Source organism: Dreissena polymorpha, chromosome 12 (genome assembly GCF_020536995.1).
Source record: "Dreissena polymorpha isolate Duluth1 chromosome 12, UMN_Dpol_1.0, whole genome shotgun sequence".
Taxonomy (NCBI): domain Eukaryota; kingdom Metazoa; phylum Mollusca; class Bivalvia; order Myida; family Dreissenidae; genus Dreissena; species Dreissena polymorpha.
In genome coordinates this window covers 10,734,105-10,760,179 of record NC_068366.1, presented here as the reverse complement: position 1 = coordinate 10,760,179, position 26,075 = coordinate 10,734,105, and the positions used below count along the sequence as shown (strand labels likewise).

The window sequence follows — 26,075 nt, the reverse complement described above, 5'->3', positions numbered from 1 at the left end:
TCATAAGACGTCTGTTAACATTCGGCGCAGTATGCAGCCACGGCACATTGGCTTATTTTCTTCACAGGTTCCAATTTATACACATGGTGGAGAGGAGCAGATGAGCAATAAATTTCTTGCTCAAGGAAATTCCAGTGGTCAGGGCAGGATTCGAACCCGGGACCTCTTGATCCCTAAGCCAGCGTCCTACCATTAGACCACTGCTCCCACTATAGTCACGCAGAAACAAAATGTCAATTGGCCTTACAGACAGATGCAAAGCAATATCACCACCCAATTCTAAGTCATGGGGGGAGAGGAGCATGAATATATTTTGGCAATAAAATGTTTACATGTAACAAGGGACTGTAATGTACCCATATGCGCCAGATTGAGTTCAATGAGTGACCTTTTCATACAATCACCTGTATCCTTAAAGCCCAGGGATGGTAAGTTCCCTCCTGTACAAGGTTTGGTTCCAGTAGTGGTTCCCACACACTCAGTTTCTCATTGTAGTAGCAGACGTCTAGCTCTAGGTCAGCAGAAACACGCAGCTGTAAAATACAAGTTCATCCTCACATTATGCAGAGAAACCTTTGGATGGCAAGCAAACGGTGAGTGTATATTTTCAATGTTAACCCTTTACCACTTAGATAGGTATTTTGACGCATTTGAAGTCTCTTGGACAATCAAATCAAATTATAAACCTCTCTTACTAGATTAAAGTTTTAAAGGCTTCATTTCTAATGCTTAGATATTGATGAGCAGCAAACAGCATAAAACCTGAACAGATTGCGAGTTTCTCATGTTTGCACGTAGCCATTTCCACTTTGCTTTTAAGTGGGAAAGAGTTAAAGAGGTCTTTCTTTGCCTGAGGCTGCGTTATGCGAGGACCAGGAGTTTATCCCAGCACTCATATCTAACTAACTTAGTTGACTCTCAGAGGTTGTAACTTATTTTGAATTATAGCTTTAATTTTCATGTATTTGCTTTTTACTGGAAGATACTTTATTTTGGCATGGTCTTGTGGTGTAAGGGGAAAATGGAAGTTAACTCCACCTGTCTTGGATAGAAAAACTGATGCAGTAGTTTTTCAATTCTTTGTGATAGAGCCCATTGAAAAAGTTACACGGCAAATACTACGAACAATCTCCACCTGATCTTGAGTCTTAATTTCCAATAGAAATGCAATTTCCATTGCAGCAAGCTTGTTTTAAATAATTTACATTCATGGACATGAAATAAATAGTTTTTTTTTGGACACATGCATTCCATGATTTCTGATTTTGGAAAAAAATTAGGCATTTGCATTGGTCATTTTTCTGATGTGTTTGTAGTAAATTTATAAAAAATGTTCAACAAATATAAATAATTTTACAGCATCTCACTGGTCAATACCTTTTTCACATACTTTGTTTAAGATTCAGATTTTCAATAATACTGAGTTGAAAATTCAGCATGTTGCATTCAAGCCAAGCTACCTGTTTTGTCCAGTTTGTTATTTTAGCCTCCACAGACGTACGAGCGCACAGCAGTGGAACTGTCTGGTCAAGGTTCTCCACCTCAAAGAACGCACACACTTCCTGTACATCAATGCTCAGCGTTTCTATGGGAACTTCAAAGGGGCCCAACACTGGCGCAATACTCTCACCCTCAATGTCTGTAAACCAAGTCATTAATGAACCTCTATCAGGAGAAACTTGACTTAAGGTAGCGCACCCGTAATGGGCACCTGTCCAAATATAATCTAATCCATTATTTTCTTAATCAGTATTATTTCTCTGACCTACATGCAAATTTTTAGGTAGGCTTTCCATGCTTTTTAAAAAAATATACTGATTTTTTTCAAAACCACCCCCAAGCTCAGCTTTTGTCCAGTTTATGTGCACCCCTGGGGTATATGAAAGTTCCATAATTCATCCAAATTTCCAAATATAGGCATGCAGTTGGTGTGTACAGATGCAGAAAAGGTGTTTAAAGTTTAAACAAGATGAACAAAGTTTTCTTTTACAGCTGTTTATTTTGTAACTTGTTATCTATGGAAGAGCGCCATGAAATGTAAGAAGTTTCAGGCCACGTAGAAATCGGGTTGGTTAAAAACAAAGTGTCATAAAATTCCAAATAGTATCATATAAGTAATATTTTGAACTATAAGTTTTTATAGATACACTATATACAGCAAAAATACCAAGAAATAGATAGATTTACCGTTTACTTTTTTAAATAAAATTAAAAATGCAACATGCATGGTTCGTATTTTCAGCAGTAAATCACCCAATTTAGCCATAACTTTGTTTTAATTTTAATAATTAAAGAATGTGCATAAAAACTGCAACATATTTAACAATAAACATAGCTTATATGCCATATTAAATCAAATTACGTTAGAAAAGAAATAAAACGCGTTGCAAAAAAGTATACGTCGTCGGCAGGATTCGAACCTGCGCGGGAATATCCCAAAAGATTTCTAGTCTATCGCCTTAACCACTAGGCTACGGCACCTAATATTAGACTCTCTTGAACCTTCGAAGAAATCGCGGGAAATCATTAGGGGTGCACTACCAAACCAAATGCATGTGCAGTCTGCATAGGCTCATCAGAGACAATACCTGCCACCTACACTGCACTCAGAGACAATACCTGCCACCTACACTGCACTTTCAAATAGTTTGATGTAAATATGAGCTTCACTCTAGGATAGCGGAGCTTAATGCGTCAGTGTGAAGTTTCATCTCATATTAGCCTGTTCAGTTTGCACAGGCTTATCAGATACAACACTTTCTCCCTACACAGGCTTATCAGATACAACACTTTCTCCCTACACAGGCTTATCAGATACAACACTTTCTCCCTACACAGGCTTATCAGATACAACACTTTCTCCCTACACAGGCTTATCAGATACAACACTTTCTCCCTACACAGGCTTATCAGATACAACACTTTCTCCCTACACAGGCTTATCAGATACAACACTTTCTCCCTACACAGGCTTATCAGATACAACACTTTCTCCCTACACAGGCTTTTCAGATACAACACTTTCTCCCTACACAGGCTTATCAGATACAACACTTTCTCCCTACACAGGCTTATCAGATACAACACTTTCTCCCTACACAGGCTTATCAGATACAACACTTTCTCCCTACACTGGCTTATCAGATACAACACTTTCTCCCTACACAGGCTTATCAGATACAACACTTTCTCCCTACACAGGCTTATCAGATACAACACTTTCTCCCTACACAGGCTTATCAGATACAACACTTTCTCCCTACACAGGCTTATCAGATACAACACTTTCTCCCTACACAGGCTTATCAGATACAACACTTTCTCCCTACACTGGCTTATCAGATACAACACTTTCTCCCTACACAGGCTAATCAGATACAACACTTTCTCCCTACACTGGCTAATCAGATACAACACTTTCTCCCTACACAGGCTAATCAGATACAACACTTTCTCCCTACACAGGCTTATCAGATACAACACTTTCTCCCTACACTGGCTTTTTGTTTAGAAGAGACTTCATTTGAAACGAAAAATTCCATAAAAACAGAAAGTGTCTTCCCTGATTTGCATGTGCGCACTGCTGGCATTACACTTTAGGCACATGTAGTAAGCCCAGTTTTCCCACAATGAAGGTCAAAACGAATTAAATCACTGAAATTACTAAAGTACAAACATTAAATTATATACAGTTAAATAAAATTTAAAAAAAAACAACAAGAGATGTGTTCGCCCCCTATTGCGCAGCTCTGAAATAAAATTCAATATATCATTTGGCAGGTTTAGAAAGTATCTCCCTTTTATAGCTTATTACTTCCCTTGGATTGTATTTTTTTACTTTTGGCCTGGAAGGATGACCTTGACTTTAAAATTTGTTTTTTATTATATCCTTTAAAAAAAATATTATTTCCCTTGTGAAAATGATCTGTACCTGCCAAATGATATAAAATAGAAATTATCTTCTTTAAAGCTTGTTACCAGAGCTCCAGATAAGATGCGTATCTGCATATTTACGCATTGAAAAAATAAAAAATTGCTTTAAAAATCGGCGCAGTGCGTAACATTACGCAATACAAATCTCAGTACGCATTTTTGATCAATTAAAGTGCATAACCGGTTAAACAAATAATCCTGTTAAGGGTTTAGTGTAAATTAACCTTTGAATCAAAAGTAAGTCAATCAAAAGAACCGTAAAATAAAAATGGCGGCCCATTGTTTTCTAGGTTCGAAAAAGGGACGTTTCAATCAAAAAGTGGCTCCTGCAGGAAGTAATAGAATATTACAATATGCCATTAGAGATAAATCTTATGATGCTTCTAGAATTTTTTTAAATAATTTAAGCGATTTCATTGTTGAAAAAGTTTATTGTTAACTTGCATAGACCACATAGTGTGACTTTATTTTTCATTGCACAAGCAGTGCCATAACTTAGTTTAATTGCGAAATGGCGTTTGTGGTGTACTACATGAATACTATATGCAAAAAAGACCCAATCAAGAAAGAGATACAACACATGTAAGTTGAATATCTTAAAGAAAGTCTGATCATATCATCATTGATAATTTATTCTGTTTGCATTTATTAATTAACAAATAATAATAATTCTAGATTAAACACGCCATGTACTATGTCAGTTTTCTATGGAAATGGAAAATACACCTAAAAATTCCGAAATACCCTTTATGGCTGAAACAAAGGAGTAAAATACCCTTTAACAATAATTTCAGGGGGTAAAAAACCCTTAAGACTGAATCCTTATCTGGAGCTCTGCTTGTTACTTCCCTTGGATTTTGTTTTTTGACCTTTAACCTTGAAGGATGATCTTGACCTTGACCTTTTATCACTCAAAATGTGCAGCTTCATGAGACACACATGCATGCCAAATATCAAGTTGCTATATTCAATATTGCAAAAGTTCTGGCCAATGTTAAAGTTCTCGGACAGACACACAGACAGACAGAGGGACTGACAGTTCAACTGCTATATGCCACCCTACCAGGGGCATAAAAAGGATATTCTTATTTCAAAAATGTATGAAGTTATGTGTATGACATATTCTGATTTTTTAAACTAAATTTTATAATTGTACTTATGTAGGCCAAGAGGTTAAAAAGATTCAAAAGACAGAAAAATTAAAGTTGTAAAACATTGATGTATTAACCGGGTTTTAACCTCATTGTAATTGTTTGCTATCTTTATGAGCCTTGGTCTGGGTAAAGGGGCCTTTTCACAGATTTTGGCATGTTTTGAAGTTATTAAATGCTTTATATTGATAAATGTAAACATTAAATTTTAAAAGCTCCAAAAAAAATATTTAAAAAAAATAAAAAAAGGAAAAAAAAGTAGCTCGCAGCAGGGCTCGAACCAGTGACCCCCAGAATTCTGAAGTAAAAACGCATTAGCCAACTGAGCTATCCTGCCAAGCTTACATAAGAAGCGTTTTTTATACGTTATATAAGAAATCTTCGTAGTTCCACAAATTTAAACGACAACAACAGAACTCTCCCAATTATTCAATCTTTTCGCGTTGCAACGCTTTATAATTTTTAGGTTTCTAAATCGTCAAAAGATGCATATAATGGCTATATTAGACCATGGCAAATGTTCAGTAATACTGTTTCCTCACAAATATCATAACTAAACCGAAAATTTGCGAATCTGAAACAACTTTTTTCAATTTTGTCAATTTACCAAACCATGAAAAGATCCCTTTAATACATCTGCATAAAGTGTTCTCCCAGATAAAGGACAACACTTTTTGCCTAGACTGGAATTACATTAGAAACAAAATTCCTTGAAACAACATTGCCACAAAAGCCAAAAGTGTTGTCCCTGATTAGCCTGTGCGGACTGCACAGGCTAATCTTGGACAACACTTAACACACATGCATTAAGCCCCGTTTTCCCAGAGCTAATAATGTGTTTGTATTTAATCTTTAAAACAAAGCTATCCCATAGACAAAAGCCCTGCCATTGGCAGTCTGCCTCACATTTGTCTATCCACTTCTCTGGCGTGACACCCTGTATCTTCCACATGTCTCTAGGCTCCACCCCCTTGGTCCCATCTACTGCACTGTCCACATCCTGTAACATACACCACAATTTATGGAGGGGAAAACTGGGCTTTATGCATGAGCGTAAAATGTAGTCCTAGAATGGCCTGTGCAGTCTGCACAGGCTAATCAGAGACAACACTTTCTGCTTTATGCTGTTGTGTTTTTGATTGAAGTCCTTTCTAAGCAAAAATTCATGTAAGAAAGGACTGCACAGGTTAATCTTGGACCCCATTTTATACATGCAGTTTTCACAAAATGCTGATTATATGAACAAGTTCAAATTTCCAACAAAAAGTGAAAGCTAAGTTGCAGCAGACATCGTTTGGGACAAACAGTCACATCTTAACACCTACTTTGTATAAAGTATAAGTAATTATTGCCAAGATATTTGTTACAGATCAAACAGAAGTCCCTAACCTGGTTAATGTTGTTGGAGTTAAAACTGGATCACTGTAAGTTATGACATGATGCAGAATTAAGTATCAAGCGTTTCTGTTACCATAGCAACCACCATTTTGGTCTGGTGATAAGCCTGAAATAACATGCATATTCACAAAAGGACCCTCTATTAATAAACAGAGTTTCATCATCCTAGCTTTTGTACTTTTTGAGTTATGCCAATATGTCTTTAATACCCTGATGGAAAGCTAGAAAGACAGATAGACAGAAAGACAGAACCAAAATAATCTGCTTATTCCCAGTATGGCCCTCTAATCACATACCAAGTTTCATCAGCACAGCTTAAGTACTTTTCAAGTTGTCACAGGATCCAGAAATAAGCTTTCTCTTTTTTCTTAACCATCTTAAGTACATTAGGCTAGGAAATGAAATGTATTAAACTTGAATCCAGCAAGAAAGCTTTTAAATTAAGCTTGATTTTCTAATGGACTAGAAATGCGCACAAGTGCTTTTGGGTTAACTCACAGTGGTTCCCGCTTGCTGCAATATCTCGGTGAGGTCCAGTAGCAGACGCAAGTTGGGCGGGGTGAAGTGCACGTACATCTTGTTCATACTTGCACTCATGTCCAGTTTGTTATCGGGCACGTTATAAAGGCGACTGAATTCTAGATCACACGGGGACAGCATCTGAAGTAAGAGAGGTGGGTAGGAGATTTGAGTTTGGCCAAAATTTGTTTGCTGAATGTAAATGAGCTTCCATCGGAGAAAACAGGGTTTATGCGCCTAAAGTATTGTCCCATATTTGCCTGTGCAGTCCACAAAGGCTTATCAGGCATAACACCTTCCGCTTTTATTGAATTTTCGTTTAAAGGAAGTCCCTTCCTACTGAAATCCAGTTAAGGAGGAAGTGTCGTCCCTGATTATCCTGTGCTGACTGCTACTCTGGGAAGACTGTTAACGCACATGCATTATATGAGCCTTGTTCTGAGAAAATGGGGCTTAATGCATGTGCGTAAAATGACGCTTCCGCCTGAACTTGATTTTTGGTAAGGAGGGACTTCCTTGAAACAAAAAATACCATAAAAGCAAAAAGTGTCGTCCCTGATTAGCCTGTGCAGACTGCACAGGCTAATCTGGGATGACACTTTACGCACATTCATTAAGCCCAGTTTTCTCAGAACACGACACATACCACTTTCCCACAGCGAGGCTAAAATTATTTTGTGAGTTGTTTTTTTTCCATAATAGGTTTTATGGAATCAAAGCTTAAATTGAGAATTCATCGCAAAATCCAGAAAAGAACAAGTTTGTTATTTGCTATACTATACATATACAGGCAATATTTTACATTAACCGCATTACATTTCATTGAACAGTCATTTAAAAAAAGTTAATAGCCAGGCAAAAGGAAGGCTTATATCAATTTTCGCGACAATAGATCACACTGACCTTAGACTGATGGTCGCTAGGGACTACATTCACTCTGACCTTGGAATGATGGTTTCTTGGGACTATTGATCACACTGACTTTGGACTGATGGTCGCTAGGGACTACAGATCAAACTGACTTTGGACTGATGGTGTCTAGGGAATACAGATCACACTGACCTTGGACTGATGGTGTCTAGGGACTACAGATCACACTGACCTTGGACTGATGGTGTCTAGGGACTACAGATCACACTGACCTTGGAATGATGGTCTCTATGGACTACAGATCACACTGACCTTGGACTGATGGTCACTAGGGACTACAAATCACACTGACCTTGGACTGATTGTTGCTAGGGACTACAGATCACACTGACCTTGGACTGATGGTCACTAGGGACTACAGATCACACTGACCTTGGACTGATTGTTGCTAGGGACTACAGATCACACTGACCTTGGACTGATGGTCGCTAGGGGCTCCATAGATACTGGAGAACATTTTCAGTGATGATATCTTGGAAACCATCTTCTGTTGAACAATGTTGGCTGTGTACTCAAATGAAATATCGGCCTGCAATGGCATTCAAATAGAATAGTTGATAAGCGTTCTGGGAAAAACTGAGCTTAATGCATGTGCCAAACCAGTGTCATCCCAGATTAGCCTGTGCATACTGCACAGGCTTATCATGGACAACATTATCAGCTTTTATGGAGTTTTTGGACGTTAGCTGTTTGCAGAGGCTAATCTGGGACTACTTTTCACACATGCATTAAGACCAGTTTTCGCAGAACATGGCTCAATAATCATTACTGAAGCATGATAATAGAGCTTCGAAAACAAAACTGTTGAAACCCCTTCACCCAGCTTAGACATTTTTCAATTGTGATAATTGTACACAGATCTACACACAAACTGCAGCAGGATTGTGATCTTGCAATCCATTAAATGTAAAGATATGAACCATGCTTTGTGAAAATGGGGTTTAATGCATGTGTGTAAAGTGTTGTCCCAGATTAGCCTGTGCAGTTTGCACAGGCTAACCAGGGACGACACTTTCAGCTTTTATGTTATCTTTTGTTTCATGAAAGTATCTTCTTAGCAAAAATCCAGTTAAGGCAGAAAGTTTCTTCCTTGATTAGCCTGTGAAGTCTGCAATCTGGGACGAAACTTGACACACATGCATTAATCCCCTTTTCATGGAGCACAGCTTATATATTAATTTTGTGAAGCAATTACACCCCTTTAATCACGTTCATTTCAATCATAAAATAACACAGCTAAAATATCATACAATATTATCGTCAGTAATTTAAAATAAACAAGGGACAAAATTGTCACAAAACCAGGTTTTCATTGTGAAAAAAAATCTGATAAAGGGAGAAAAGTCAAACTGAACTTTTGAAATGAACAAACAAAATTAATCCCCTTTGTAAGTTTGTTTTAAAAAAAATATATATTTTTTAGTCGTGGCGACCTTGACATTGGAGATATTGACGTGATTCTTTCGTGCGACACACCGTCCCATGATGGTGAACAAATGTGCCAAATGATTTTAAAATCTCACAATGAATGACATAGTTATGGCCAGGACAAGCTCATTTATGGCCATTTTTGACCTTTGAACTCAAAGTGTGACCTTGACCTTGGAGATATCGACGTAATTATTTCGCGCGACACACTGTCCAATGATGACGAACAAATGTGCCAAATGATTTTAAAATCTGACAGTGAACGACATAGTTATGGCCCGGACAAGCTTGTTCCGCCAGCCCGCCAGCCAGCCAGCCAGCCTGCCAGCCAGCCAGCCAGCCCGCCCGCATTCGCCAATCTAATAACCAGTTTTTTCCTTCGGAAAACCTGGTTAAAAACTTCAATTGTGCGTTTCCCTTAATGTATTAACAAACTGTAACTCAAAATTATAACAGTATCAAACATTTCATAGAGTTTATCCACAAATAGAAGAATTTAATGACAGCTGTTCAAAATCATATAACAATAATGCTCTCATAAAATATGGAAATAAAATTGAATACAAATTTTTACACTGTGTCAGATACGTATTTTAAAGCATTTGTAGTCCCTAAGAAAGTTAAATTTAATTAAAGACCTTTCTTACAAGATTCTAGTTTTAAAGGCTTCATTTCCAACCCTTAGATACTGATGAGCATCAAACAGCATAAAACCTGAACAGCCTGCGAGGTACTCACAGGCTGTTCTGGTTTTATACTCTTTGCACATAGCCATTTTCACTTTGCTTCAAAGTGGGAAAAGGTTATGCCCAATGTTTCCAGAGCGCGGCTACAATACACTCTTGTCACATGTATACTCACATTCAGAACAACAATCCTGCTATTCTGATTCTCAGGATCAGCCAATAGAACAAGTTCTGGCTGTTTTATGGAGAAATACAGCGTCATCACTGGCCCCTCCTCTTCCCCACCCACCAAGACAGGAAGTGGAGCGGCTGGGCCATCTGGCATAGTTTCCATGGGTACAGGGGAGGTAAATGCGGTTGTGAAGAACTTGGTTAACTCCAGCATGTACGGAATCTGGATGTTGGCTTTGATTTTTTCCATCATGACATCAGCTGGAAAAACAATCAAATATTATAAACATAACAGGTGTATTGATAACTTTAAATACATTTTTTTAAATCAAAATCTGGTTTACATCTCCATTCACTTATTATTAATATTATTAGTATTTTCAGAATGTTTTTTCAAATGATTAATTATTCAGCTATCAATAAACCTCCTGAATGATTATTACCATAGATTTAGATATATTGAAACATACTTTTTCATATTCTTGTTTACTTAAAACTAAATGTCATGGGATAAACTAAAATGAAAACTTATTAGCAATGTTTACTTCAATGTCTTCACATACTAGATGAGCAGAACATTGTACATGTAAACTCACTTAATCAAGTTTAAATTGTATGAGCCAAACAGGATTTGGTGCATGTTTGTAAAGTGTCGTCCCAGATTAGCTTGTGCAGTCCACAAAGGCTAATCAGAGACGACACTATCCGCTTTTGTTGAATTTTTTCGTTTAAATGAAGTCTCTTCATAAACAAATCCAGTCTAGGCAGAAAGTGTCATCCCTGACTAGTCGGTGGGTACTGCACAGGCTAATCTAGCTGGATTGACACTTCACCCTGTTGCATTAAATACCCTTTTCCCAGAATGCAGCTCATATGAACATCAATACAACAACATGACCACTATCAACAACAACAACATGACCACTATAAACAACAACAACATGACCACTATCAACAACAACAACATGACCACTATAAACAACAACAACATGACCACTATCAACAACATGACCACTATCAACAACAACAACATGACCACTATCAACAACATGACCACTATCAACAACATGACCACTATCAACAACATGACGACTATCAACAACATGACCACTATCAACAACAACAACATGACCACTATCAACAACAACATGACCACTATCAACCAACAACAACATGACCACTATCAACAACAACAACATGACCACTAACAACAACATGACCACTATCAACAACAACAACATGACCACTATCAACAACATGACCACTATCAACAACATGACCACTATCAACAACAACAACATGACCACTATCAACAACATGACCACTATCAACAACATGACGACTATCAACAACATGACCACTATCAACCAACAACAACATGACCACTATCAACAACAACAACATGACCACTATCAACCAACAACAACATGACCACTATCAACAACAACAACATGACCACTATCAACAACAACAACATGACCACTATCAACAACAACAACATGACCACTATAAACAACAACAACATGACCACTATCAACAACATGACCACTATCAACAACATGACCACTATCAACAACATGACCACTATCAACAACATGACCACTAACAACAACATGACCACTATCAACAACAACAACATGACCACTATCAACAACAACAACATGACCACTATCAACAACAACAACATGACCACTATCAACAACAACAACATGACCACTATCAACAACATGACCACTATCAACAACAACAACATGACCACTATCAACAACATGACCACTATCAACAACATGACCACTATCAACAACATGACCACTATCAACCAACCTTTAGTATTTCCATCCCCACTGATCTTGTAGATCACTGACACCAGGGGGCGTTCTTTGTCATCATCCCTAGTGACTGCAGACTTGTCGTAAAAAATTATACTGCAAGAGAAAAACATACACTGGTGTACATATAAGTTCTTCACTTTTGCACTAAATTAACATGGGAATGTCATTTTTCTTATAACCGTTGACTATTAAATGTGTCATATGTAAAAAATAATGTAAAACATTAAATTTCAATTTTAATTCTAATAAAAACTATACAAGTACTTTTTAAGCCATATAAATTTGTCTTCATTTTAAACAGCTACTGTCGGCAATCAAAAACCAGGAAAAAAACAAATGATTCATAAACAAAAAACAAAACAAAATAAAGCTTGTCAAAGATTGGACATGTGCGCTTTAATTAGTAACTCTTGTTGCCTTGTAATCAATGAGCATGGTAATTGTTAGTGACAAACCTTCTCGTAATTTTGAATTATAATTGAAAGTTGTATTTAAAGCTGCTCAGGCATTAAAAAGTTAAAGAGGAGAAATGAGATTTGAACTGATGGAAATATCCACATACCATACTTTAATATGTATGTCACATACTTTTGTACCCCAAAATTTCCATTTAAAATGCTGGTATGAGTTATACATAGAAACACCGCTGCTCTGACCCTTTTTTATACTAATTTTATTGCGCAATTGTTAATATCCATAAAAGACGCCATGTTGTTCTTTGAGAATACTTAAACCTATTTTATTTCATGCTTTCTGGTGGTTTATAGAGAAATAGCAGTGAATTAAAACTGATAATTTCACTGTTTCAAACTGTGAAATGACGTCTTTTTTTTTTAACGAAATGACGTCATTATCCCAGCAAAATTCTTTACGTAAACTCTTTAACAATGTATATAAACCTTGAAAAAAGAATAAAATAAAAAGAAAATTTGTTGGATTTGGTGGAATATCGATTTTAATTCACTCCAGATAATAGAAAATATCTATTTTCCACTTGTGAAAACATTATTTTCTATGATCACTCGTGGATTAAAATCGATGACCCACCGAATACAACAAATATCCTCTATATCTTGCAGAGTGAAAGGGATGTTGTCAATATACAAAGTAGCGTGTAACAGATGGTGGGAAGGAGGTAGCAGAAGTCTTTATAGCAATTTAAATAGCAATTAAAACTTGCAAAACAGTACAATAGATTTAGCAAATTTACCAGTTTTGTTTTTTGGATATACTTTTTCTCCCTCCATTTTTGCAAAAGAAAATTGAGTGCATCTTATATGTGGTTGGGCGTAAAACATGGTAAAGTACAGTACTCATAAAACCAAACATGGACAGACGGTGGGACTATGAGGCCAAAAGAGTAAATGCACATACTTTTTCTCCACATGAGAGCTGCTTGGTTTGGTATTGATGATTTGAAGCGCTTCCAGGGCAACTGTGACCTTGGTTTCTCCGTCACCATGGAGACTCGCTGACCCACTTATCTTGCCCATCACTAGACGGGCGAGGTCTGACACACCAGCAGCCTAGCAACCAAGAGGATTTATCTTCATAAACTTCATCAAGTATGTAGAAACAGATGTGTTTGTGAAATTTTACACTTTTTGCCCCCCAATTATAGTATTTATTACATGCATTTTAAGACAATACTTGTAAAATGCATCTGTTTAGAATGGAAAGATGGAAAATCATACTATCTTGCATTTTTGAACAGCTATATAAACAAAACTATATTAGTTATCCCCACACTTTTTGAAAAGTGTGGGAATATTGTGGTTATTTCCGCCCTCTGTCCGTCCGTCCGTCCTGGCCTGGCTACTATCTCCTCCTACACTAGAACCTTGAAACTTACACACATGGTAGCTATGAGCATAAATTTTTTTATGTGCAACAGTACACTATTTGGAATTTTGATCTGACCCCTGGGTCAAAAGTTATGAGGGTTGGGTTGGGGTGGGGCCGGGTCAGAGATTTTCATTCATTTTTTAAGTTATTTTACATTAACTTCTTCATTTCTACACCAATTTGCTTCAAATTGATGCTGAACATCTCTTATGACGATACGGTCAATCTCAACTATGCATGTCCCCATTACCAACCCTGGGGCGCCCACTGGTCAAACATGCCGCGTGGGGATACGTGTCGGCCTCTGCCGCGCCATTTCTAGTTAATCTTAGTATCGTCAAATCATGATATTCAAAACATACATGTAATTTCTAAATTAACATTTCTATGAATTGAAGTTTTGTTTCATCATAGACTCAGAGCTCTTCCTTTTAAATAAAAAAAAACACTTCAGATAAAATTCAGTAAATGATTTGCAGCTTAGTAATGTGTAATTGTAGGACTTACAGCATAAAACCAGAACAGACTGTGAGTAACTTGCAGTCTGTTCAGGTTTTATTCTGTTTGCTGCTCAACAGTATCTCAGGGTTGGATATGAAGCCTTTTAAACTTGAATCTAGTTAGAAAGTTCTTAAATTTAATTTGATATTTTAATGGATTACAAATGTGTCAAAATGCGTATTTGAGTGGAGAAGGATTAAATCTATTTAACCCTTTACCCCATAAGAAGCAAAGTGAAAATGGCTTTTTCAACCAGCATAAAACCAGAACAGCCTGCTAGTAACTCGCAGTCTGTTCAGGTTTTATGCTGTTTGCTGCTCATAATTTACTAAGGGTTGGAAATGAAGCCTTAAAAACTTGAATTTAGTCAGAAAGGTATTCAATTAAATTTTACTTTCTAAAGGACTACAAATGCGTCAAAATAGGTATCTATGTGGTAAAGGGTTAAATATAATTCACTGTCCATGTTAAGCCTACCTGAAAGTCCTCATTCAATGACAGCTCCAGGCCCTCCAGAGTGAAGAGAACAGAGGTAAGGGACTTCCTGGTTGCCGTAGACGATGTCATGGGGGCTGAACCATCCTCCATACCGGTCTGGGACGCCAAGGGTCTCACCCTTACGGGCCCTGGGATATTATTATATTAGGCTTGTAAATTTTCATGGCCAACACATATTGTCAACAGGCAATAAATACATTTGGTATTGTATTAAGCATTTCCCCCATAAGAAGCAAAGTGAAAATGGCTATTGCAACCAGCATAAAACCAGATACCAGAACAGCCTGCAAGAAACTCAATGTTACCCAGCCAGAAAAATCCCTAAACACAATGGGGATTGCTAGCTCATATAGCAAGGCAGTATAAGTTCTCCTTATACCAAACCCTGCTACACACACCCCTCCAAATGTGAAATTCTTCCACGAATTTCCTATTGCCATGACATCTGTGGGACATCTGACGCACATTGTGTGTTTTTTACGTTGTAACTCAGCCAGAAAAATCCCTGACCACCATGGGGATCGAACCCAGGACCTCCCGGTTCCAAATCAGGCAGACACTCTACCGGGTAGCTATACAAGCTAGCTCATATAGCAAGGCAGTATAAATTCTCCTTATACCGAATCCTGCTACACACACCCCCCTCCAATTGAGAAATAATTCCACAATTTTCCCCATTCCACAACATCTGAGGGATGTCTGACACACATGTAGGTTTTTTTTTTACATAGGGCGCCAATGTAACCCAGCCAGAAAAATCCCATCATGGGGATCAAAACCAGGACCTCCCGGTTCCAAATCAGACGGACACTTTACCGCGTCGCTATAAAACCTGATTTTTTACAATCAGAGAGGGAGAAGGAATGAGAATGTAGATATATGAACATGTTAGAGAGCATTCAAGGGTTATCTTATTTCAATACAAAAGCCAGTATAAGCACCTGTCTGTTCTGTGGTGATTGCTCCCTCGCTCCAGTTGAGCCTCATAATTGCCATGGAGACCTGTGCATCGACAACAGACATCGCGCACTGAAGCTTGTCCAGACTGCAGTTGATGTCCGTCTGCATGTCGGATACAATGGGATCCATCGCGAGACGAACGTCCGTCTGGAACGCCATTGGCTCAAGGATGTGACTCAATATCATGAATGCGTCGTCTGCTTTTGAAAGCCGCGCCCTGTGACATAAGTCAACTTTAGAGATGACAAATAAAGTGAGCTTTGACAAAACATAGGGAAGGGGATTAACCCTTTTCCCCATAAGAAGCAAATTTAAAATGGCTTTTGCAACCAGCATTAAACCAGAACAGCCTGCAAGTAACTCACAGTCTGTTAAGGTTTTATGCTGTTTGCTACTCATCAGTAACTAAGGATTGGAAATGAAGCCTTTAAAACTTGAATCTACTAATAAAGGCCTTTAATTAAAATTTACTTTCTAAGGGACTACAAATGCATTAAAATACATATCTATGTGGTAAAGTGTTAACCCATTTATGCCTAGCGTCTAGAAAAAAGGCCTTGGCAAACAGCGTTGACTCAGATGAGACGCCGCATGATGCGGCCTCTCATCTGGGTCTACACTGTTTAATTAAAGAAATTTCTGTAAGAAATATTCTAAATATAGAAATAAATATACTAGACATCCCTAATTTTGGAAATAAATTGATCTAATTTAGAAGGATGGGAGAGTCCCCTAGGCATAAATGGGTTAAACCAATCAGTAAACTCCTCAAAGTGCTTCATTTATTTAAATCATGGTATTGATCAGAGGGAAGTAATCATTGAGAATAATTACAAATCTTGAATGGATTTTGTGGGATATTGCTTGAGCAGGAACCTAATAATATAGGATAATATTTCACCTAAGAAATTCCAGGAACCTTATATTATAAAAAACAATTTTATAGTAGAGTCCAAGATTTTTATAATACAGGATAACATTTTATACAATTTTTTTCTGGAGCCTTATAAAACAGGATAAATTCTATATAAGAAATTCCAAGAACCCTATGTTATATAATAAAATTATACAATAAAGTCCAGGAACTTAATAACATAGGATAACAATTCTACATAAGAAGTTTCAGGCCCTTGTAACTGGCCCTGACCTGCTGAGCTGAACCTCCTCGAGGGAGATGAACAGATGGTTCCACTCCTGGCGCAACCCCGGCATGACCTCTGTGGTGTTGTACTTGTTGCTCACGCTGAGGTCACCTGACTTGAGCAGAAGTAGGTCGAGGGAGTCAGAGCGCACAGGGATCAGGATGGTAGGGGTCACCATGATGATGTGGATACCAAACCTCTTGTTGTCCTCATGGAATGTCCCAACCTAATATGAAAGGAGAGAGAGTATCAAGTTAATACCAAACCTCTTGTTGTCCTCATGGAATGTCCCAACCTAATATGAAAGGAGAGAGAGTATCAAGTTAATACCAAACCTCTTGTTGTCCTCATGGAATGTCCCAACCTAATATGAAAGCAGAGAGAGTATCAAGTTAATACCAAACCTCTTGTTGTCCTCATGGAATGTCCCAACCTAATATGGAAGGAGAGAGAGTATCAAGTTAATACCAAACCTCTTGTTGTCCTCATGGAATGTCCCAACCTACATTTGTAATATGGAAGGAGAGAGAGTATCAAGTTAATACCAAACCTCTTGTTGTCCTCATGGAATGTCCCAACCTAATATGAAAGGAGAAAGAGTATCAAGTTAGAAGACTGTTAAATCATTTGTATTGGCTTACAGGTACATTTGTAAAGTTTACACACAAAAAGGAGATTGGGTTGGTCATTTTCAAATATGTTTGTGTTAAATTCGTGGATTGATCAATCCATGAAATCAACAACAATTGAGTCGCATTCTGAGAAAACTGGGCATAATGCATGTGCATAAAGTGTCGTCCCAAATTAGCCTGTGCAGTCCGCACAGGCTAATCAGGGACGTCACTTTCCGACTAAATTGGATTTTTTCTAAGAAGATACTTCATTTTAATGAAAAATGTCATAAAAGCGGAAAGTGTCGTCCCTGATTAGCCTGTGCGGATTGCACAGGCTAATTTGGGACGACACTTTATGCACATGCATTATGCCCAGTTTTCTCAGAACACTACTCAATTAATGTTTCAATAATAATAATAATAATGCTTTAACAGTATTACATTAATATACCCGTCTGATTTTGTCAGAAAACAATTTTGTTCCATCTACTAACTAAGTTTCAAAATAATATAGTTGTAGATGTATACCCCAAACAAAAAATGTAAAGGATGGATGGCTAATTGCAATTAATTAAGTTTGAAATGAATACAAGTTAAATTTATAGATGGTAATTTATATCCAAGGTCACCAAGCTATTGCTAGGCTATACCTGACCTGTTTAGATACCTTTTGTGTAAGGGTTTAACAATTACAAGTAACTAATATGTTGGCAATAAACGTTAGCACAAAGTATAAATGTTTATTTACATTTCCAAGGCTAAATGCTTTTTTTTTCCACTGCTATTCCTCACCTGTTTAGATACAGACTTGAGAGCGAATGCCGCTGTGTCCTTGACCCCTGGGCTGAGAAGAGGCTCCATGAATTTCTGAAGTAAATCATGTGAAAAAAAAAATTAAGCAAAGCTCTGAAAATACCAAGCTTAATGCATGTGAGTACAGTAACGTCCCAGACACTTTCTGCTTTTGTGGATTTTTTCAAAAATAAGTTTGTTAAACAAAAATCCAGTCTAGGCAGAAAAAGTGGTCTATAATAAGCCTGTGCACTGGCTATTATGAGATGACAATTAACGCATCTGCATCAAGCCCAGATTTCTTTGAGGGCGGCTCAATACAAAGTTGGTTTTTAAACCATTACCACTTAAATACGTATTTTTACGCATTTGTAGTCCCTAAGAAAACTTACTTTAATTTAAGGGGTGTTGCGGCAGTTTATTTAACCGAGGATGTATTTATAGCAACACCGATGATGCTATTATCAGAACTAAATATTTTTGTATCAGTATCATCAGAAATGACCGAGTTGGTTCATAATACAATTGTCAGTGGTTCGATCCCAGGCGGGGTTGACTTTTTTTTTACTTTTTTTTTCTTTCTTTAATTTCATACTTGTTTTATACTTGAGCTCTTTAGTCCTGTTGTTTACATTTATGAATTTAAAGCATTTAAACACAAACTTCACTACATGCCGAAATCTGTGAACATGTAAGTTATTAATGATTAAGGTTGAGTTTGATACTGTATGGTATTATGTTTGTGATTAAATATTGATTTTTATTAATGTCTTTTGGTAAGCTGTTGTGATCCCAGTTAAGATTGTAAACAATTTCTAATGTTTATGCATATTTCTGACAATCTATGTACCGGTACTTGGGTTTTGTCTTATTGCTGATTATTTTTAATGAAATTTGACGTCTAGACGGTAGGGATAATTAAATCTCTGTTAAAAGTGCGGTGACCCCCTTTTTTTATTTGTGTTTTATGATTACAATAGGTAGATGAACATATTTGAGCAGTTTCGCAGAATTCTATTTGGCAGAAAATATTTAAATTCCATTTATGTGGTAAAAATAGAAAAAAAAGAAGAGTTTTTTTGGGTGACATAAAATTAAAAAAATTAATTTCTCAAAATTAAACTTGTGTTCTCCATTTTATTGGTAGTGTGTGGTTTAATTAAATGGTATATGATGTATCTTAGCTTATATAATATCTACATGTTGCCAATAGGTTATTTATTATTTTTACGCAATTAGAGATTTTTCAGTTTTATTGAAAAAGTACATGTTATATAATGGTGAATAAAATCAAAACAAGGCCGGTGACCCTATGTTTTTCATTTTTCATATAGTATTTGTATGTATATCTTAAATATAAATTTTTGACAAAATCTATTTGATGGAAAAAAATCAGCAAAACTGCAGCAACACCGCTTAAGACCGTTCTGAACAAATTCAAGTTTTAAAGGCTTCATTTCTAATGCTTAGATATTGATGAGCAGCGAACAGCATAAACCCTGAACAGTCTGTGAGTTACTCGCAGGCTGTTCTGGTTTTATGATGTTTGCACATAGCTATTTTCACTTTGCTTCTGAGTGGGAAAGGGTTAAAGCTCTGCAAAGATGCTATTGTTTGGTTTTCAACAACCAAACTCAACGTACATATTACTTGACTTGACATGAATATGAGAACTTATGACAGGATAGTGCAAGTTGAGGAAATATTTCATTTCAATGTCATCTGCCAAAGTGGACATGCGTGATGTGAGGATGATTTGAGACGCGTTCTGAGAAAACTGGGCATAATGCATGTGCGTTAAGTGTCCTCCCAGATAAAGCTGTGCAGTCTGCACAGGCTAATCAGGGATTACACTTTCCGCTTTTATAACATTTTTTGTTTAAATGAAGTCTCTTTTTAGCAAAAATCCAATTAAGGCGGAAAGTGTCGTCCCTGATTAGCCTATGCAGACTGCACAGGCTAATCTGGGACGACACTTTACGCACATGCATTATGCCCAGTTTTCTCAGATACAACACATTTTAATGGTTTGTAAATAAAGAAACACTCAAATGCAAACCAGATGTCTATAATTCTATAACAGTTTACATATTTCAGTTCATGAAGGTGTGTGCAAATATATTTTGGAGGAGACATTTGTGACCACAAAGTTGAGATGTACATGTTTAAGCACAGAAGGTTAAAGAACCTGATACCATTTTAAGTTTTTATCTACTCTATTACACACCATGATTTCCCAGTAGAACCTGCCCAGTAACACCATCTGTACATGCCCCACCCGCATGTTGAGCATGTAGTGGAAGGTGGGGTGGGAGACGTGGCGGTTGTCAACGGCAACCTCATCCTTGTGGTGACGGTGATGCACAAACTGGAAAACAGAGGTTACACACAACTTGTAATAGATACAACATTTTCTATAGATCAAAACTGAATAATTTGTGTTAACTTATCATAAACAATACAAACCCGAGATTTGTCAGACACGTGACATGTACCCCGGCATTGCTTAGTCAACTTGTTCAGGAGCAAATATCAGAGGAATGTTTACATGAAGATGATATTTAGATTTAATTCGATGAAATATTTTTGGCATTCTAGAAATTTATTGAAAACTATATGATTTCACCAAGTGCATAGTATTATACAACTTAGCTAGGAACATAAAAAGAAGGAAAGATTTGTACAACATAATAAGCAAAGAAATAAATAGCTACTAACTGAGAATGCAAACAGACTGCCTTCTTTGTCCTCCAGCATTAAGATCTGAAATAAATATCGGTAACATGTACACAAATAAGCAAGGGCTTTGTCACATGAATCGATAACATGTACACGAATAAGCAAGGGCTTTGTCACATGAATCGGTAACATGTACACAAATAAGCAAGGGCTTTGTCACATGAATCGGTAACATGTACACAAATAAACAAGGGCTTTGTCACAGGATTAGGAGTGAGACCATGTTCTCCATCAGTTTCATTAACCATAAATTAAGTCTTTTTAGCTTTGGAGAGATGCAGATTTAAGTTTTCAATTATTTATGTAACAATAGTGTTTTTTTTCAGACTAAAAACTTTATTAACATTAATATTCACCAAATGGCCATCTTCCCACATACTGAGTATCATCAACCTTGCTTTAGGTACTTTTTGAGTTGTCAAGGATCAAGATTTAGGTTTTCATTTATTTCTGTAACCTAAGCAACCACAATATTTGTATGACGAAAAAGAGCAACAGAAATAGTGTTCATAAGCTCCACTTTCCAAACATTAAGTTTCATCAGCTTAGCTCAGGTACTTTTTGAATTATTGCAGGATTCAGATTTTGTGTATGGACAGATAGACAAAATTTAAATAATGTGCCTATTTCACATATGGCCTTTAATCCATATACCGAGTTTAAATAACTTAAGTACTTTATGAGTTTTCACAAGATGAAGATTTTAGTTTTCAATTATTTCTTTAACCATAGTAACCACAATATTTGTCTAATAATACAAGTAAAATAACGTCAATATTTCGCATTTTGACCTCAAATACTGAGTTTCATCTAGTACCTTTTGAGTTTTCCTAGGATGCGGAATGTTTGGACAGACCGTTTAAGTTTAAACATATTTATTTTAGCTCCATTGCATAGAAAGCCTTAGGCTTTTTTGAAACACTCTCGAGTCTGTTTCCTGGGACTAGAACCAGTACTTGGTGTCTATGGTGGAGATCTAAAGAATGCTCCCACAGTGGGGATCAAAACCATGACCTCCCGGTCGCTAGGCGGATACCATATCGATTACGCCACGGAGACCTCTTTTTGGTTTAGCACAGGATCCAAATTAAAGTTTCAAATTCATTTCTATGCCATGTTTTTATTATGCTTTCTAGACAGTGTCAACTTATCAAGTCAGTTGTCACAAACACTATATGTAACAGTCTGCATAAGATCTAACATGGCCATATTATAAGCCTTGACCTTTAACTATGACCTTTGCTATTGATCTTGAGACTCAGGTCTTTCATGGAGCATGTTCTTATTAAATGGTGAACATGAACATTTGTTGCAAGCTTTTTTTTAATTGTCACATGAAATGATAAAGTTATGATCTACAAAAGCTTTCATATGTGATTATTTAATCTTAAAGTGTGACTTTGACCTTTGAGTTAGAGGAAGAGGTCTTGCTCCAAACAAATTGTTCTATAATGGTAGACATTTTATCGCAGGTACCTGTAAAATTGCCTGATGAATGACAAAATTACTCTAAGAACCAGCAGTATTATTCCTATAATTGACATTAAACCTATAAATGGGACTGTGAGATTTGAGCTAGAAACACGATGAATTTATTTTATGCTTTCCGGTGGTTTATAGAGTAATATCAGTGAATTAAAACTGATAATTTCACTGTTTCAAACAGTGAAAATTAACAGTGAAAATTATCGATAATTGTCGCTGTTTACTGTGAAATGATGTCATTTTTTTTTTACAAAATGATGTCATTACCCAGCGAAATTCTTTAGTTAAACTTTTTAACAATCTATATAAACTGTGAAAAAAAAGCATAAAATAAAAAGAAAATTGGTTGGATTTGGTGGAATATCAATTTTAATTCACTCTTGATCATACAAAATATATATTTTCTATAATCACTCATGAATAAAAATCGATAATCCATCGAATCCAACAAATATCCTCTATGTCATTTTATGTTGAACATTTGTGTTTTTTTTTTTTTATTAACTGCCCTATGCTTCAGTCTGAACAAGCTGTATCATGCCCAAATTTGACCTCTGTCCTCTGTGACCTTGACCTTTGAGTAAGACTTATGAGTATTACACACAAAACAATGTGTTTATTTTATGCTTTCCCGTGGTTTATAGAGAAATATCAGTGAATGAAAACTGATGATTTCACTGTTTAAAACAGTGAAAATTAACAGTGAAAATTATCGATAATTTTCACTGTTTACTGTGAAATGACATCATTTTTTTGACGGAATAACGTCATTATCCCAGCAAAATTCTTTAGTTTAACTTTTTAACAATGGATATAAACTGTAAAAAAAAAGCATAATATAAAAAGAAAATTTGTTGGATTCGGTGGAATATTGATTTTAATTCACTCATGATCATAGAAAAAATATATTTTCTATGAACACTCGTGAATTAAAATCGATAATCCACCGCATCCAACAAATATGCTCTATCTATTTGGAGAACATTTATGGCAAGTTATTGTAAAATTGCATGTGTGTAAAGTGCCATCGCAGATTAGCCTGTGCAGTCCCAACAGGCTAATCCGGGACAATATTTTACCATTGATGGAATTTTTCAGACAAGCTCAGGCTGACAAACGCACATCCAAGCTCACCACAAATCAACGCCCATGACTCACATTGGGATATAGCGCCCCCTGGGTGCAGTCCTTGATGTCTATGTCCTTTAGACTTCCTACCAGTACCAGCTGCTCCCTCCACTGTACTGCATGACCGCGCAAATCTGAAAACAAACACAGTCATGCACAAGCTATTTTGAGCAGTTTAATTATCATTTGTAAAGAAAAGTATAAAGCTTCAAACAAACATTTAAGAAAAACTTTATAATTATAAGCCTCATTCTGAGAAAACTGGGCTTAATGCATTTGCATAAAGTGTCGTTTCAACTTTGCACCTAGACTGGATTTTTGTTAATTACAGACTTCTTTTAAACAAAAAGTTCCATAAAAGCAAAAAAATTAGTTCTTGATTAGGCTTATCAGGAATGAGACTTAAAGGACATGCATTTAGCCCAGTTTTCCCCGAACAAGGCTCAATTTCTCATATGGGCCCAGCATACCTTTCACATGAATCTCAGCCCTCTTGACCCCGTTATCTGCCAGCACCACGGACACATCATGAAGGTCAAACAGGATGTTCCACTGTATAGACCCCACCGGCTCACCCTCTGGTACTGAAAACATATCACATACTACTAGGAAGTGTACTATAGAAAATATCACATATTACTAGGAAGTGAACTATAGATAATATCACATATAATTAAGAAGTGATTACAGACCTACAGAAATTATCACATATTATAAGAAAGCAAATATAGAACAATACAAAATTACATAACTATTTTTTTTTCAACTTCAAAGTTCTCTGTCACAAGTTTCACTAACCGTTGCTAATGTCTATGTCTGCAGGCTTATTACCTGTCTCCGTGGTTACTTCTGCTGCCGTGGTTACTTCTGCTGTTGTGACAGTGGTGGAGCCCATTGTACTGCTGCTCCGCATCATGTCTGCCGTCTGCATACTGCAACACCCACACATATCACAGAGCTAACAAGAAGTTGAGCCTCGTTCTGGGGAACCAGGCTTAATCCATGTGCGTAAAGTGTTGTCCCAAATCAGCCCTCTGCACTAGCTAATCAGGGACTTTCCACCTAAACTGGATTTTCACTCAGAAAGGTCTTCATTTAAAATAAAAATTAGCACAGGCTGATCTAGGACAGTAATCAAATGCATTCACCCTTTGCATGCTGGGAAATTTGTCGTCTGCTAAAATGTCATCTGCAGAATTTCTAAAATTAGCATTTTCTTCTGTTTTTTTCAAAGAATACTATCAGAATAGCAAACAGTTTGGATCCTGATGAGACGCCACGTTCTGTGGCGTCTCATCTGGATCCAAACTGTTTGCAAAGGCCTTTAAAATTCGGTTCCCGCACTGATAGGGTTAAGCCCAGTTTTTCCAGAACGAGGCTAAATTAAACAAGAGATTCTCCAAGCTGTAAAGAATATTCCTAATTTGGCATGTCATAAGATGTACTTATAATAACCATCCCATTGAAATTCTAAGTTGAATAGGGTCCATATCTTTGAGCATCAAATTTAAAGCAATCAACATAACTTGATATCCTCAGGCCTCTAGATTATAGTATTACAATTACCTCGTCTGCAGCCCCTCTATGTAAGCTCGGAGATGCGTGACAGCACTCTGGTCCACCAGTATGTTCAGTGTCTCAAACTGTACTTTCACTCCCTGCTTCACACCGTTGTACACAGAGACAAAGTCGGGGCATGTGGCCTCCACCTGAAAACATCAAACCGTAAATATATGTGCAATTGGAAAACGAGGCTTAATACACGTCCTTAAAGTGTCGACCCAGATCAGTCTGCATAGGGTTATCAGGGATGACACTTTCTCCCATCATCAGACGTGCATTGTCGAAATAAACCACTGTGGAATAAATTTTCCTCTATTTCGGCAGTGCTGAAATATAGCTGTCACGCGCGGCGGAGAATGGTCATATTACTCGGAATCAACTATAAAGTAATCATTTTAAGTAAAATCGAATCAGATTCAACAAAACAAACAATTTGATACCAAGATGTAATATATTTTTAACACATAATGCAACTCAAAAAGCAAAAAAACATTATTTACAAATATTAAGTGCGCGTACTCGTGACGTCATTATTAACACGTCATACGACACAATGCATGTTCTTTCACACTAAAGCTGCAGTTGTTTCGTGTTTTTTTTCCTCATTATTTCTTAAAAATCGGGGACGTAGAGGTATGATAAAAAGAAAAACAATTGCTGATCTTTTTGTAATGTATTAGGCTCGGCACGATTAAAATAATGAAACAATGTTTTCTTAAAATAACTTTGGGATTTTCCGTGTAGTTTGATTTTCCTATTC

General features: G+C 36.8%; 1 protein-coding gene across 3 annotated transcripts in view; it reads right to left on the bottom strand.

Moving 5' to 3' along the window:
* Positions 1–26,075, bottom strand: part of LOC127852144 (intermembrane lipid transfer protein VPS13A-like) — a 175,604-nt gene that overhangs the window by 94,492 nt on the left and 55,037 nt on the right. For all 3 annotated transcript variants that reach the window (XM_052385967.1, XM_052385968.1, XM_052385969.1), the window contains exons 27-44: positions 25,319–25,461; positions 24,584–24,684; positions 24,223–24,336; positions 23,783–23,886; positions 21,119–21,163; positions 20,628–20,768; positions 18,401–18,475; positions 17,000–17,220; positions 15,834–16,069; positions 14,872–15,020; positions 13,423–13,574; positions 12,041–12,141; positions 10,221–10,477; positions 8,344–8,460; positions 6,981–7,142; positions 5,991–6,084; positions 1,461–1,639; positions 405–533 (exon numbers count right to left, since the gene is read on the bottom strand). In XM_052385967.1, the coding sequence (XP_052241927.1) occupies positions 405–533; positions 1,461–1,639; positions 5,991–6,084; positions 6,981–7,142; positions 8,344–8,460; positions 10,221–10,477; positions 12,041–12,141; positions 13,423–13,574; positions 14,872–15,020; positions 15,834–16,069; positions 17,000–17,220; positions 18,401–18,475; positions 20,628–20,768; positions 21,119–21,163; positions 23,783–23,886; positions 24,223–24,336; positions 24,584–24,684; positions 25,319–25,461 (2,520 nt within the window). The remainder of the gene's footprint in view (positions 1–404; positions 534–1,460; positions 1,640–5,990; positions 6,085–6,980; positions 7,143–8,343; positions 8,461–10,220; positions 10,478–12,040; positions 12,142–13,422; positions 13,575–14,871; positions 15,021–15,833; positions 16,070–16,999; positions 17,221–18,400; positions 18,476–20,627; positions 20,769–21,118; positions 21,164–23,782; positions 23,887–24,222; positions 24,337–24,583; positions 24,685–25,318; positions 25,462–26,075) is intronic.